This window comes from Phacochoerus africanus, chromosome 4 (genome assembly GCF_016906955.1).
Source record: "Phacochoerus africanus isolate WHEZ1 chromosome 4, ROS_Pafr_v1, whole genome shotgun sequence".
Taxonomy (NCBI): domain Eukaryota; kingdom Metazoa; phylum Chordata; class Mammalia; order Artiodactyla; family Suidae; genus Phacochoerus; species Phacochoerus africanus.
The window spans coordinates 107,935,135-107,952,671 of NC_062547.1; the positions used below are offsets into that span (position 1 = coordinate 107,935,135).

Consider the following 17,537-nt stretch of genomic DNA (forward strand, 5'->3'; position numbering starts at 1 on the left):
TACATAGAACTTTCTGTGACAGTGGTGATGGCAGTGTTCTACATCTGCACTGTCCCAGAGAATATTCAAATGTGACCCTTAAGCAAGTGAAATTTTGCTATTGTTACTGAGGAGCTAAAGATCTAATTGCATTTAATTAAGTTTAAATAGCTACATGTAGTTAATGTCCATCAAATTGGACAATGCTAAGCTATAGGATCTCTCACATAGTTGTCTTCAAAGTCTACTGTGATAAAAATCATCTGAGATGCTTTAGTAAAGATATACATTCCTACCTCTAATTCTTGGTATTCTAAATCAGGACCTCAGAGTTGATATTTTAGCAAACACTCCACGTGATTCTGATTCAAATGACCCATGGAATAAAATACAGATTCTCGTTTTAACTAAATTGACACAAACACATATTCCTATTGCGGTTTCCTGCATTTGCCCTTTCTGACTGAAATTCCCTATGTTTTTATCATCATTATCTCCTTTTATTAGCTCCCTAGTAGGGTCTCTAGTAGTTCCACCAATTTCATCAATTATATGCTAAGTTTGAAAATAGTTAAGCATGTTACAATTATATCTAAAATAAAAACTAAAATACTTAGCTGTACTTTAAGAGGGCTTCCTTAAGAATAATGTCCGGTTTTACCAAATTATCTCTAAGAAATTAATTTTGACTTCTTCAATGCCATTTTTGACTTTTCAAACTTTTCAAAAAAATTTTTTACTTAGTGTTCAGTATTGACTAATAAGCTCTAGAGGCCATTGCTAAATACTGTTTATCAAACAGATATTTGCTACTGTTAAATGTCAGAGCCTATCGTTATACGGTTCTTTGAATTACCAAACTCACTCAATAAAACCACAAAACACAAAATATTTTAAATATTTAGCAAATCAATAGCATCTATACAATACAACCATTGAAGGTTAATGCTGATTAAGGCTTCAGAAATTATGTCGTCCAACATCTTCATTTCACTGGTGAAAAATATAAGATCTAGTGAATTTACCAAAGTAATACAAGCATATCTAGACTTTCACAACACTTTGACCACATTACCATAGTATCCCAATTTCCTGTATCTCTTATTTATTCAACAAATACTGAATGTTTCCTATGTGTCCAGCCCTAGTTTATAACTAAGCAAAAGAGACAACGTGAAATTTACATTAAGTAAGACTATTTTGATAATTTTTAGTGGTGTAAAATTTCTTCTTTTAAATTATCCGGTCTTGTACTGAAGAAATGGAAAGGGTCATAAGGTCAGGCAATTTAGTTGTATACTGCAAAATTGCTTCCCAAATTGAAATTCTGCTAATTATCACCCTTTATTCAGTAATAACATGAAACAACTGCATATTTAATGCGGTGTTTCAAATACTTACAGAAATTCTATAGTAATTTAGTTTCTAAAATATTTTCTATATAATAGTATAAGGCTTCTTTAATAATCAAAGTATACATTTGTTTTTAATTTATCATGATTATACCTTACTATAAATAATTATATTTCTCAATATTTCTTTGATAGATATCACTTACATACTCCTACCAACAGGTAGACCATTTTTGTCTTGTTATAGATCCAACAATTTTCAGTGCTTCCACAGTGCTCAGTATCTCGAAAGAGACAAGAAGCTTTTCCTACTATTTTAAAAATTATTGGTCCAGGTATAGTCCCTATGAAAAAATGCAATGATTGTAAATTCTCCATGAAAACACGATAAGTTTAGATCAGAATGATTTTTATCCTAAACTTAAGTTTAAGCCATCATCATTATAAACATATCAATGAAAATTACATAAGAATTTACTTATCAAGAGGATTCCTAAAAACTGGAAACATAATTGTGTTTTTGAAAAATCCTTATCCCTATATATTATATAGAAAAAAACCAGCATATTTTCATCCTTTTAGAATGTTGTGCATGTTATTATTTAGTTGACATCTCAAAATTTCTGTTAATTTCTGAAAGAAAAATTTAGGAGAAAAAATATTTAAAACAGAGACAATAATACTGATATTGTCAACTCAGTGTATCTCCAGAGATTTCAAACTGTGAAATTTTCAATGACTTAAAAATTAGCTTCAAAATGCAATGCATATCTGTTATTTATCAAGATATTGAGAGAAATAATTGAAAATGTAAAATGCTTTGGTACGGTTGTAGCAGCCCTAGCTTCAGAAGACCTCATATCCAGAGGAATAGCTGTGTGCTGACTGAAGGAAATCTCATTATACCCACATCTCTCAGCAAAAATGTCACTTTCCAGTAAAAGTAATGAAGTCTTAAAATTTTTAAATAAATAAATAAATAAAAGGCCTTTCCAAAGATATGATGACTGAGTTCTCAGAATTAACTTATCTATTGATTAATCACCTTCCTTAAGAATCTATCAGAGTCCCCATGACTCAAGACTTTTTGAATCCTGTCAAAAGACTACTACCCATCACCAGATTTCCCAATCTCAGTGAATGCTGGTGCTCTGTTTATAATTTCTCAAGGTGAAAAATCTGGACCTACTACTCATTTTTTCTGTTTTCCACACTATTTTTCCAATTCATGATAAATCATTATAACACTAACTCCAAATACGTCTTGATAAACTGACTTTTCTCTTTCATTACAAACACCAGAATACAATTTAATATAACTCTGACTTAGACTTCAGCAAAAGCCTCCTTTTTCTTTCTCTCCATATTTATCTTTGATAATTATTTCTCCCTCCAGCAGCAGTTACCTTTTAAATGTAAATCAGGTAATATCTATCCTCTGTAAATCAGGTTACATCTATCTCAGGGTTTTGCTCTGATCTAGAGACATTTTTCTCTGAAACATCACCTGATTTCACTTCCTCCCATTCAAAAATGCATGATGAGAGTTCCCACTGTGGTTCCACCGGTTAAGAACCAACACAGTTGTCCATGAGGATGTGGGTTTGATCCCCAGCCTCACTCAGTGGGTTAAGAATCCAGTGTTTAAAATGACTATACCACCCAAAGAAATCTATGGATTCAGTACAATCCCTATCAAGTTACCAAGGACATTCTTCACAGAAATAGAATGAAATATTTTAAAATTTGTATGGAAATACAAAGGACCCCAGATAGACAAAGCAATATTGAAAAAGAAAAACAGAAATGGAGGAACCAGGATTCCTGTCTTCAAGTATTACCACAAAGCTACAGTTATCAAAACAATATGGTACTGGCACAAAAACAAAAATGTAGATTAATGGAACTGGATAGAAAGCCCAGAAATAAACCCAAGCACCTATGATCAATGAATCTGTGACAGAGGAGGCAAGAACATACAGTTGAAGAAAGTCTCTTAAATAACTGGTGCTGGGAAAACTCGACAGCTACGTGTAAAAGGATTAAGTTAGAACACTCTCTAGTACCACACACAAAAATAAACTCAAAATGCAATCAAACACCTAAATATAAGGCCAGATACCATAAAACTCCTAAAGGGAAACATAGGCAGAACACTCCTTGACATAAATCACATCTTGTTTGATCCACCTCCTAGAATAAGGTCAATAAAAACAAAAAGAAACCAGTGGGGCCTAATTAAACTCAAAAGCTTTTGCACAGCAAAGAAAACCATTAAACAACCCACAGAATGGGAGAAAATTTTGGCAAACGATGCAACAGACAAGGGCCTAATCTTCCAAATTTTACAAACAACTCATTCGACTCAACAACAACAAAAAACAAACAACCCAATTGAAAAATGGGCAGAAGGCCTACATAGACATTTCTCCAAAGAAGACATACAGATGGCCAACAGGCACATGAAAAAAATGTTCAGCATCACTAATTATTAGAGAAATGCAAATCAAAAGTACAATGAGATACTATCTCACACCAGTCAGAATGGCTATTATTAATAGGTCAACAAATAACAAATACTGGAGAGGGTATGGAGGAAAGGGAGCCCTCCTGCACTGCTGGTGAGGATATAAATTGGTACAATCACTATGAAAAATAGTATGGAGATACTGCAGAAAACTAAATATAGAACCACCGTATGACCCAGCAATCTCAGTCCTGGGCATATATCTGGGCAAAACATTCATTCAAAAAGGTTCATGCACAGCACAAAGAACTCTCATACTCATACACAGTATTCTATGATGTCCTATGTGGGAAGAATCTGATATGTGTATTTGTATGACTGGGTCACTTTGTTTTACAGCAGAACTTATCACAACCTTGTAAATTACAATACTTCAATAAAATTTTTTAAAGAGATACATGTACCTCCTATGTTCATCACAGCACTATTCACAATAGCCAAGACATGGAAATGACCTAAATGTCCACTGACAGAAGAATGGATTAAGAAGATGTGCTACATACAAACAATGGAATACTACTCAGCCATTAAAAATGCAAAAATAATGCCAACTGCAGCAAAAAGGATGGAACTATATATTCTCATACTAAATGAAATAAGTCAGAAAGATAAAGACAAATGCCATACAGTATCACCTATTTGTGGAATCTAAAATATGGTACAAATGAACTACCTACAAAACAGAAACAGATCATGGCCATGGAGAGCAGACTTATGGTTGCCAGTGGGAAGGGAGTGGGATGGACAAGTAGTTTGGGTTTGGTGGATGCAAACTGTTACATTTGGAATGGATGGACAATGGGGTCCTACTGTATAGCAGGGGAAACTGTGTATGACTGGGTGACTTTGTTGTACAACAGAAATTGAAGAAACATTGTAAATCAACTATACTTTAATTTAAAAAAAAAAAAGGATCCAGCATTGCCACAAGCTGTGACATAGGTTGCAGATGTGGCTTGGATCTGGGTGTTGCTGTGGCTGTGGTGTAGGCTGGCAGCTGCAGCTGTGATTCAACTCCTAGCCCACAAACTTCCATATGCTGCAGGTGTGGCCCTAAAAAGGAAACAAACAAGCAAACCAAAAATGCATCAGCTCCACTGGCTTCCCATCTCGGGTAGGAAACTGTGCACTTGCTGTTTATTATGCTCCAGGTTCCATTAACAATCTATCCTTATTTGCTGGTTCATTGGCCACCATAAAAATATGTTCCAATTTTTCTCAGTTAAAAAAAGCTAATTTAAATCCCACATATTGATCTACCTATAGAATGATTTCTTTGATTGCCATTGGAGACATGCTTAAATTTTTCTACATTCTGGACTCCATTTATCATGTCTTTCAGTCTTCAATCCAGTATAATCTTGTTTCATTACCTCACCAATATTTTTAATCAACTTTTTGAGTCAGAGGTCTTAACAAAGTCATAATGTGGATTTGAAAGTTTTTGCATTTTAAGAGAGACAAGTACAGAGTGCATCATGCTTAGCAAAATCAATTTGATTTTGTATATAATCCTTTAAAACATCAGATTCAGTTTCTTTGGTTAGTGTTGGTCTAGGTTAGTGACTTCTCAAACATGCAAGCAATGTAAATATAATTTCTGTGCTTATATATGTTGTGTTTCAGCTTACCAGACCACTTTTATAAACTTAAGAATATACTTCTTATCAAATAGTCTGTCTCTTCTAATTGAATATATTTTAATGCACACGTTATATGACTGAATGGGCTTTACATTAAGTATTAACTTTTTACACTATTATCTCCTAAATTATGTAAAGCAGCTCCCCCATTCACCTGTTTTGTATCAGTTTACCATTATTATTCATTTGAAATTCTCAAAATATATGTTAACATATGTATAGATCAAAAAAGAAACAATTCAATTTAATGTAATATAGATTGCCATACCAAATATTCTCAAAATCACAAAGGTCACACCCAAGGCCAGAGAACGTTGTTTATCAGATACAATCCTGCAAGCAAATAGCAACAATATCATGAAAACTTCATTATTATTAGCTGTAAAGAATGTTTGCTAGGTTCAGCGGTAATTTTTTTCTTCCTGTGTATCAAATAGACTAAGAATCTTTAGTTCAATCTGGATGAATTAACTACAAACCTTCTCATTTCTCCATATCCTGCCCTTTGCCAACGAATTTCAAAGCTGCTTGTTCTTCACAGGGAGGAAGCATTATGGCCCAAATTTTCTGCCCCAGCCTTTGATGAAAAAACAGCACTACTTTTTATACATCTCATACTTCATTCTGTGGTTCACACGTACTGTTTCAATGTCTTCCTTTTGTCCCTGTGAGAGTCACTCTCTACTTTCCTCTACCTTGTTCTCTGCCTTGTGAGGCCAGTTGACCTAAATGGACTACATCAATAGGCTCCCTTGCCTCTGGCTTCCAATCGGATTCTGCAAATGGGGTGCTCCTGAGTGAGGAGGAAAGTGAGGTCAAAGTCTTCTTTCCCAGGCTCCCTCCCTTCAGAGTTACCCAAACTGACTGGGTCTTTAAGGCAAAGCAGCTCCCTCTACAGGTCTCTCTCCTTTTATTCCTGTTTCCCTTTGGATGTGGGGTGGTAACAGACCTGAAGTACTGCACTATACTTTGGGATTCCTTATACCCTGTCCACATTTTAAATGATCACTTTATTCAGCCTTACTAGAATTGTCTTAATTTGAGGGTGCCATCTCTTTCCCATTGTACCTCTGTTACCCTCACTATTCAAAAGTTAAAATCAATAAAAAATAACTTTCTAAAATATGAAGAATGAAGACTTCTGTATTTCATATTTTTAAAAAAGAAAAATAATGCACAACATCACATATTAGTGGTGTGGAAAATAAACTAAAATAAAAATAACCTTTGAACATTTTAGAAAGTAAAAAAATAAATGCTATACTTTAAACACATATTTTAAATAAATTCTATGCTTACTCTTTATTTCCTTGTTCTGGAACTTTTATAATTAACAAGTGTGACCAATACATTCATCCAAAATGACTCAACTTATTAAAGTATAGCATATGTACAGTATTTTGTGACTATTTTGTAAAAAGTGAGATAATCTCGTCTGTATCAACCTGGTTAAAATATATATTCTTTCCTCAAATGTTTACTACTAGGAAAGTGAAAACAAATTTACCAATTCTTATATTTAATGATTTTTTTAAACAAAAAATAATTTAAATTTTATTATGAGCAAATTCAAAAAGACATGTAAAAGAAGCGCCAAATTTTAGAACCATGTTTTAGGATAAGTTTTTGGTATAAACTAGAAATTTGGGTCATATGCCTAACTATAATTGAGTGCTCTGCTTCATTTAGTATAAGCAGTTTTCTTATACATGGTATGATACTGGTATTCTCAAACATATGAAGAGCTGACACTATCTCACAAGTGCAATTAAGAAATATTTATGTATGTTCAGTTTGATTATAACTTTTCTAACTAGTATACAAAAGAAGATAAAAAGATTTAATGATTCTCAGGATTTTCCAAAATCAGTTAAATGAAGAGCAAAACAATATGTAATAGAAATGTATTTAAAAAACAAAGTTTTAATGAAAAACATTATTATGTTTTAAGAATGAGGTGAAGTTTGTTTTTGTTTTTGTTTTTTGTATTTTATCTAAGGAATAAGGCTCTGACGAAATGGTATAAGAATTTCACGGAATAAACAAAACATTTGTTAATACTCTTCCAAAATGTAAAAGGCAGCTTCCAAAATCTCCTATGACTTCTAAACTTATATTTTCAGTCCATATCTTAAGTTCCAGACTTAAGTTCCTCTCTTGCACACAAGGTGCTCTTCCTCTAGTGTTTCCTGTCACAAAAAGGGGAATCATCCCCTATGCAGTTTTCAAGTCCCAAACCTGGAAAGAGGCATCCTTGAAAGAGTATCCTTTTCCTTATTCACCAAAAACAATAAATAATAAAATAATGTGATTTTTAAACATGACTTTGTTCATATCTCTCCAATTTTATTCACCTCTAATTCCACTGGCCTCTTCCAAGCTTGTTTTTTTTGACTGAAGAAAATAAAACAATTTCCTAACTTAACTCCCAAAAACAATCTTTATCCCTTCATTCTTCACATAGAGCCAAAGTGAGTTTTTAAGGTAAAATTCTAAAGATTTCACTGCCCCACCAGGATCATTCAATGGCTTGTTCTGTCAGTCTTATCGCATGCCACCTCACAGCTTTGCCTTTAACACTCTGTTTACAACACTGCTATAAAGCTATTTCTTGCACTCAGGGTCTTTGCAAAAGATACTGTTCCTACTGTGCAAAATTCTCATCCTCCATCTTTTAGGGCTTAGCTTAAATGTGATTTCTTCAAAGATACCCTATCTCCATATGCAGACTAATTTAGACTGTTCCATAATTTTCTCTTCATATTTTTATACATATTCTTTACAGTAAATTTTTTTTCACTTGAATATGTATTAGTGAAACTACTCTTTTTTGGCTGTCTATCTTGCCACACTCCAAGATCTATCAAGGCAGCAGGGATCCAGTCACTTCTGTTCTGCTTTTATTTCACCTTTTTTCCTTAAAATACTCATCCACTTTGTTGTTTATTTATTTATTTGTCTTTTTAGGGCCACATGTGTGGCCTATGGAAGAACCTGGGCTAGGGACTGAATTGGAGCTGTAGCTGCTGCCTATCTCACAGCCATGCAAGGCTGGGTCCAAGCCACATCTGCGACCTACACCAGAGCTCACAGCAATGTTGGATCCTTAACCCACTGAGTGAGGCCAGCAATCAAACCTATGTCCTTATGGATACTAGTTGGGTTTGTTACCACTGAGCCATGATGGGAATTCCCTGCTTTCTTGTTTACATTCAAAGTAACTCACAGGTGAGAAGACATAAACATATTAAAATACTGGGGGTTGGAAAAGAAAGATTTGAAGGACAAGTTTCTCTTAATGAGCACCTTGGTGAAGAGATGGAGAAAAATCATGAAGCTTTTCTGTTTAGATTTATACCTCACATAGCTTCAAATTTCATCAAATTTCTCCAAGGGAGAGGAAGGTTGTCATTCTTAGCCCCATGTGATTACCAAAACTCTGCCAGTTTGCTTACCCCCTAGTTGTCACCCTCTACCTAGACCTAGCCCACGTTGTCAGCATCTACCCCTCAGAAAGAATCAGCAGGTGGGGTTCACTTGTGGTGCAGCAGGATTAGAATCTGGCATTGTCACTGCAGCTGCTTGGGTTGCTTCTATATGTGGGTTTGATTCCTGGCCCAGAAACTTCGACATGATGTGGGCATGGCCAAAAGAAAGAAAGAAATGGCAAGAATGTCAAGAACAGCTTTAAATCCCAATTTCTTTCCTGAAAGCTTCTGCTTTCTCTGAAATTTGAAATCCTTCTAGTCCTTCGCCACTTTTTAACTTTAAATATATGATTTTTATCATTTAACCCAGCTTCTCTAGTCATCCTCTATAGGAGCACTGGCCTTCTACAAACTATTCCATCTTACCCTACTCCTATGGTATTATCACTGGATAATGCTTTCACAGTTTATGTCTTTGCTTTGACTTCTATTGTACTTTCTTAAAAAATTAAATTTTAGGAGCTCCCGTCGTGGCTCAGTGGTTAACTAATCTGACTAGGAACCATGAGGTTGCGGGTTCAATCCCTGGCCTCACTCAGTGGGTTAAGGATCCAGCGTTGCCGTGAGCTGTGGTGTGGGTCACAGACGCGGCTCAGATCCCGCATTGCGGTGGCTCTGGTGTAGGCCGGCGGCTACAGCTCCAATTCGACCCCTAGCCTGGGAACCTCCATATGCTGTGGGAGAAGCCCAAGAAATGGCAAAAAGATCAAAAAAAAAATTAAATTTTGAATTAACAAAGTAAAATTATATTCTTTGGAAAGTTATACAAAGAGCACATGCCGAGATGGGATTAAGATGGCATAATAAATAGAAAGACTGGAGCTCAACTTCTCTCCTAAAAACAACAAAATTTACAAACAAATGCTAAGCAATCTTCAACCAAATGGACCAGAAATTCTCAAAAAGATATCCTAATCCAGAAGACAAAGAGGAAGCCACATCAAGAGGTAGGAGGGGCAATTGCATGATATAAGCAACCCCATACCTCCTGGGTGGGAAGCCCCACAGACTGGAAACTAACTGGTTCACAGAGACTCACCTACAGGAGTGAGAGTTCTGAGCCCCACATCAAACTCCAACACGTGGGAATCTAGCACTGGGAGAAAGAGCCCCCGGACATCTGGCATTGAAGGCTGTGCACAGGAGCTCCACAGGACTGGGGGAAATGGAGACCTCATTCTTAAAAGGCGCACACAGACTTTCATGTGCACTGGGTCCCAGGGAAAAGCAAAGTCTCCATAGGAATCTGAGTCAAACCTGACTGCGGTTCTTGGAGGACCTCCTGGGAAAACGGGTGAATGTGGCTTGTTGTGGCAGAAGGGCATTGGAGGAAAAGCTCTCAGGAATATTCAGCAGCTGCCTTCTCTGTAGGTGACCATGTTGGGAAAATCTGGCCCCACCCATCAGTGCTGAGAAGCCTCAGGGCAACAACAATCCAGGTGGGATCACAGCTCCGCCCGTCAGTAAAAAGTCTGCTTAAAGACCCCCCCCCCAGGGCACACAGACACCTCTAATCTCACCCAGAGACAAAGCCCCGCCCACCAGAGGGATAGGAATCAGCTCCACCAACCAGTGGGCAGGCATCAGTCCCTCCCATCAGGAAGCCTACAGCAAGCCCTCATACTGACTTCAGCCACGGGGGGGGGGGGGGGGGGGGGGGGAATGAAATTAAAACACTCCCTAACACCATACACAAAAATAAACTCAAAATGGAGTAAAGACCTAGATATAAGACCAGATACCATAAAACTCTTAGAGGAAAACATAGGCCAAACACCCTCTGACAAAAACGACAGCAACACCTTCTCAGATTCACCTCTTAGAGTAATGACAGTAAAAACAACAATAAACAAATGGGACTTAATTAAACTTAAAAGTTTCTGCACAGCAAAGGAAACCCTAAACAAAATGAAAAGACAACCCACAGAATGGGAGAAAATCTTTGCAAATGAATCGACTGACAAGGGATTAATCTCCAAAATTTATAAACACTTCCTGAAACTCAATACCAAAAAACAAACAAGCCCATCAAAAAATGGGCAGAAGATCTAAACAGACAGTTCTCCAAAGAAGACATATGGATGGCCAAAAAAAACATGAAAAGATGTTCAACATCACTCATTATTAGAGAAATGCAAATCAAAACCACTTTGAGGAGTTCCCGTCGTGGTGCAGTGGTTAACGAATCCGACTAGGAACCGTGAGGTTGTGGGTTCAGTCCCTGCCCTTGCTCATTGGGTTGATGATCCAGCGTTGCCGTGAGCTGTGGTGTAGGTTGCAGACACAGCTCGGATCCTGCGTTGCTGTGGCTCTGGCGTAGGCTGGTGGCTACAACTCCGATTCGACCCCTAGCCTGGGAACCTCCATATGCCACGGGAGCGGCCCAAGAAATAGCAAAAAGACAAAAAAAAAAAAAAACACTTTGGGGTACCACCTTATACCAGCCAGAAAGGCCATCATCAAAAAGTCTACATACAATAAGTGCTGGAGAGGGTATGGAGAAAAAGGAACCCTAGTACACTGTTGGTGGGATTGTAAATTGGTGCAACCACTGTAGAAAACAGTATGGAGATTCCTCAGAAAACTAAAAATAGAACTACCATTTGATCCAGCAATCCCACCCCTGGGCATCTATCCAGAGAAACCACAACTTGCAAAGACACATGTACTCCGATGTTCATTGCAGCACTATTTGTAATAGCCAAGTCATGTAAACAATCTAAATGTCCTTCGACAGAGGAGTGGATCCAGACGATGTGGTACATATACACAATGGAATATTACTCAGCCATTAAAAGGAACCAAATACTGGCATTTTTAGCAACATGGATGGACTTAGAAATTATCAATTACCTAAGTGAGGTCAGTGAGACAATGAGACACCAACATCAAATGCTATCACTGATATGTGGAATCTGAAAAAAGGACAGACTGAACTTCTTTGCAGAACAGATACTGACTCACAGACTTTGAAAAACTTATGGTTTCCAAAGGAGACAGTTTGGGGGTGGGAAGATACACTGGTTCTGAGGGATGGAAATCCTAAAAAATTGGATTGTGATGATCATTGTCCAACTATGAATGTAATAAATTCACTGAGTAATAAAAAGAAAAAAAGCACATGCTGGAGAGACTTGCTAATACCCCTGCTCTCATCTACCCCCATTTCTATCCCACCCCTTTAAATTATCATTTTAATTACTTTCTTATATATAACTCCAGTGTTTATGCAATTATAAGCAACTATAAATGCATACATACATACTCTCTCTCTTCAAAGAAAATAAACTATATCGACTATTCTGTACTTGATTTTTTTCATGTTTCTCTCTCTCTCTCTCTATATATATATATACATACATTTTGTCTTTTAGGGGCGCACTTGCAGCATATGGAGATTCCCAAGCTAGGGGTTGAATTGGAGCTGTAGCCACCAGCCTATGCCAGAGCCACAGCAACATGGGATCTGAGCTGTGTCTGTAACCTACACCACCGCTCACGGCAACACCAGATCCTTAAACCACTGAGTGAGGCCAGGGATCAAACCTGAGTCCTCGTGGATGCTGGTTGGCTTCGTTAACCACTGAGACATGATGGGAACTCCACAATATATTCTTAAGATCCCCTCCTATATTAGCATAGGACTCCTTCCCATTCATTTTTTCACTTGAATTATATAATATTGTGCAGAATTGCAATCTTCTATTCAACCTGGCTGCTGCTCCTTCACACTTAATTTTTCCTCATATTTTTTTGTTTCATACATAGTTTTTTCCTAATGTTTTTTGTTTCATATATGTATTACATATGCAATATGTGGTTGTATGTATAAAGATGTCTTTATAGATGGAAATACATTTTATGCCAGATATCTGCCATAAGGGTTTCAAGAAGTACAAATGCTGACATAAAGAATAAACATATCTATAATATTTTTATGTATTAAAGATAATGTTTTTATCAGAATTGCACTATTTTATTTTTTCAAGCAATATATGGAAGTACTTGTTTCTTCCTAGCCACATAAATAGATCTACTATCAAGATTTTACTCCTGTCAATGAGGTACATAAGAAATATTATCACATTAAAATTTTAATTTTTATGGCTGAACATTCTTTCATATTTGTATTTTGTTTTCACTGATGCTTTTCCACTATCCTGTTGGGTCATTAACCTTAGGAGAGTTTTACTCACTAGAGGAATTAATCTTTTTATGGATATAAGTTGCATATATTCATTATTGCTTGGCTGTGGCTTTATTATTTTTAATTTTATGGAGTAAATTTATCAGTCTTTTTCCTCAAAACTTCTGGGTTCTTGAGTCATAGTTACAAATACCATCCTCTTTTATAAACAGTAATGAAATTAGCCAATTTTAAGTACTTTCATTAGTTAATTTTTTTTACATTTAAATTTTTGTCCCATTTGAGTTTTTCCTCATTTACCATAAAGGATCCAGATATATTTTTTCCCAAAGTCTAAGGCCCTTATACAAAAACCATTTTCTTGAAAGTCCATTTTTGATGTACTTACTAGGATTTCACTTTCATTACATTAAATTCCTATATGAGCTGAGATCTATTTCTAGACTTAATGACAGGCTATTCCTAAGTTAATACTATATTGCTTTAGTATTGAGACTTTATGGTGCCTTTTAGGTTATGAAGCTAAACCTCTCTTATTGTGCTTCTTTGCTTTAGATTTCCAAACTACTCTTGCTTGTTATTTTTCCATAAAAACTTTAGAATCAGGTTTTATAGTTCAATAATTATATTGGTATTTTCTTTATAACATTAAAATTATGAATTAACTTACAGAGAACTGATACATTGATGGTGTTACGTCTTCCTATTCAGTAACATAAGATAGATCCTGCCAAACTGTTCAAGTCAGTCTCTGGGCATTCAAATGTGTTTCATTTAATATTAAAATTATTTTCATGTTGAATTATTATTTCTTTTGAAATTCACAGGTAGTTGAAAACATCCTGTGTAATTTCACCCAGCATCTCCCAAGGGTGAAATCCTATGTAACTATATATAATACAATATTAAAACCAGGAAACTGACATTGTCTCACTTTTATTAACCAGACTACAGACCTTAATCTGTTTTCATTTTTCAGTTAATACAGGTTAAAAAAAATTTAACTGAATTTGTGTTTGAGTGTGTGTAGCTCAATGTCTGCTTTTTTTATATGCTGCTATTTTACTGAGTACTTACCTAAAATATTGGCTATTATTACCAATACAGTGTAAAAATAACCGGTAATATTGCTTTTTATTATAAATGGGAAAGCAAATACTGGGGTTCAAATCTCACTAAAATGAAGGACCCCTATGTTTAACATCTTTCTTTCAATCAGGACCTCATGAAAGACTATACCCTTAGAAAAAGGGCAATCTGAAAATTGATAAGGTCTTTTAATAACTGAAACTTATCCTCAAATCAGCTAAATTTGTTTGGTTTACAAGAAACTGTTCCTATTCTAGCTTCTTGAATAAAGCTATTGTAAAATTTCTTTAAAGTTATTAATGTTCAAAGTCTCTATTGCTTTTGGTACACATGATTAAAAATAATTACAGTAATTATAAGAGACAGAGTCAAGAGAAAAAATTAAATTTAAACAGTCTTTCAAAATTATCAGATGCTAGATATCTAACAAATTTTAAATTTAGGGGATTAATATATCAAAGAAAACAGATTACAAGAAAGAATATTAGAGAACTCAAATCTATTAAAAATAAATAAAATTATATAACAGAAAAATACACTAACTATAACTCATAGGTGAATTTAATGCTAATTATACATAGAGGAAAGTAGAATTAGTAAACTAGAGTACAGGTAACTGGAAAAGCAAGTGGAAGATTAATACATTAGAGTATAGACCAGTGAAAAAACTTTAGTCTAAAGCACAGAGCATAAAAATAAATGAAAACAGAAAGTAAGAGAGTAAGACACACGGATATAGGGAAAGGTTTACTATATGTATAACTATTATCCAAAAGGTGAATTGACAAAGAATGGAACAGAAGTAATATTTGAAGAATAGGTAAAAATTTTCTAAAACCAGTGAAAGATACTGTGATAATCACCTCAATGCAGCTATCATTGATTCCTTTTTTCCCCCCAATATATGCATGTTGCTTCACACGTCAAGAGTTGGAATCTAATCATTGACATATAAGTTTTTTGACAAAAAGAATGGAGAAGTATGACATTCTTGGACTTCCAGCCTGAGTCAAATGAAGCCTTGCAGTCTATGCCTTATGGTTTATTCCTCTTAGAACACTAAAACTTGGGATTTTCCTTTTGGACCTCTTGCCCTTGTTAGCAGAAGTATAAGTTACATAAAGAAGCCACTATATCCAATCAAAAGCTCCAAACAAGCTCCTAGCAAAATTTAGCCTAAATTACCAGCCACCCAAGAAATCTAGCCCAGTCATGCTCAGATAACTCAAATATTATATGCCCTCTGACCACAAGCTCAAGAGAATATCCAAGCAAGAACTACCTTGTTGAGCCCAGTCAACTCACAAAGCCATGAAAGATAAAAATTGTTAAGTGATTAAATTTGAGATTGTTTGTTACTGCTATGGGTGAATTCTCTTCCCTCCAAAATTTATATGCTGAAATTCCAACCTCTGGTACTTCAGAATGCTATCATATTATTGACAGGGTTTTACAGAAGTAATTAAGTTAAAATGAGATCTAATTCAATACAACTGGAGTCCTTATAAGAAGAGAAAATACAAACAGAAACATTTAAAGAGTAAAGACAAGGTGAAGACTCAGGGAAAAAATAGTAATATGTAAGCCAAGGAGATCTGGAACAGACCTTATCTTCATAGTTCTCAGAAGTACCCAACTTTGCCAGATTTCTAGCCTTCAGAACTGTGAGAAAATAAATTTTCTGTTGTCTAAGCCCACCACCAGCCTTTTTATGGCAGCCTAGCAAACTATTACACTTACCACCCTAATAGATAACAGGAAAAGACAACAAGACTGTCTTTTAAAGTCTTAAGATATTTTTTAACGCAAGCAACAAAAAACACAAAATCATATTAAGGAATGCCATAGTAAAACTGCTGACAGCCAAAGACAAGAAAACAATGTGTTAAAAGCATATAAAGAAAAAAGTACATTACATTCAAAGGAACTGTAATAAAATATTCTCTAGAAGTCAGGAAGACAGTTAAATATTTCTCTTTAAGTACTAAAAGAAAATCACCACAACTTGGAGTTCTATACAAAGAATAACTTTATAATAATGATGAACTAACAATATTTTTTAAACAAATAAAAGAAGAAAGTTCATTTTATGCTGACCTACTGGAGAAGAAATTTTTCTGGAAGAAGGAAAGAATCCCTGAAAAAAGCACAGAAATGCAGGGAAGAATTAAAAGATTCTGATAGTACAGTATTAAATATACAATAAATAAAAGTGCATCCTTTAGGATTTAAATTTTATGCACACCAAAATACATGACAATAACAAAAGGTTGGAAGAGAGTTAGTGGAGTTAGAGTGTTCCCCACCCACTGAGCAAGGCCAGGGATCAAACCCGAATCCTCATGGATACTAGTTGGATTTCCTTCCTCTGTGTAACAATTGGAACTCCTGAAAAGACAGTTTTTATTTATTTATTTTATTTTATTTTTTGTCTTTTTTGTCTTTATAGTACCGCTCCCGCGGCATATGGAGATTCCCAGGCTAGGTTTCTATCGAAGCTACAGCTGCTGGCCTACCAGAGCCACAGCAATGCCAGATCCGAGCGGCATGTGCAACCTATACCACAGCTCACGGCAATGCTGGATCCTTAACCTACTGAGTGAGGCCAGAGGGCGAACCCAAAACCTCATGGTTCCTAGTCGGATTCGTTTCTGCTGCACCATGATGGGAACTCCAGGACAGCTTTTAAATAAATAGCGGTGAGTCAACATGTATCCACACAAAAAACGATGAGCCTGGGAGTTCTTGGTGTGGCACAGCAGGTTAAGATCTGGCATTTTCTCTGGAGCCCTGTGGGTGCAATCCCCAGCCTGATGCAGTGGGCTGAGGATCTGGTGCCAGGAACTTCCATTTGCTATGGATGTGGCCAAAAAAAAAAGGATGAAGCTAGATCTTAAACTTATACAAAAGATATCATTCCCAATTGAATTGTTAATTTTATAATCTTTTATAAAAATAACATAAGAAATGCTCTCTTGTTTCTGATTACTAAAGATTTATTATTTAAGAAATTATTAAAAGTAAAAATTTATTCACTCAAAAGATGCCATTTTCAGAGTCAAAAGGCAAGTCATAAAGTTGAAGATATTTGTCACGAATATATATAACAGATGACTCCCTACATTTGGAGTGCACGAAGAATATATAAAGAACTCCTTCAGATCAATTATAAAAAAGACAGACAAGCCAACATAAAAATACAAAATAACTAAAAAGACATTTGACAAAACTGAATATATGCTATGACCCAGCAATTCTGTTGTTTATATATGTACTCAATAGAAATGCATTAATTCATATTTTCCAAAAGAA

The 17,537-nt window shown here is 35.5% G+C and overlaps 1 protein-coding gene across 1 annotated transcript in view; it reads right to left on the minus strand.

Annotated features, from left to right (window-relative positions):
- Window positions 1–17,537, minus strand: part of SLCO6A1 (solute carrier organic anion transporter family member 6A1) — a 138,286-nt gene that overhangs the window by 4,088 nt on the left and 116,661 nt on the right. The window contains exons 13-14 of the mRNA XM_047774731.1: window positions 5,770–5,834; window positions 1,538–1,675 (exon numbers count right to left, since the gene is read on the minus strand). Of these exons, the coding sequence (XP_047630687.1) occupies window positions 1,538–1,675; window positions 5,770–5,834 (203 nt within the window). The remainder of the gene's footprint in view (window positions 1–1,537; window positions 1,676–5,769; window positions 5,835–17,537) is intronic.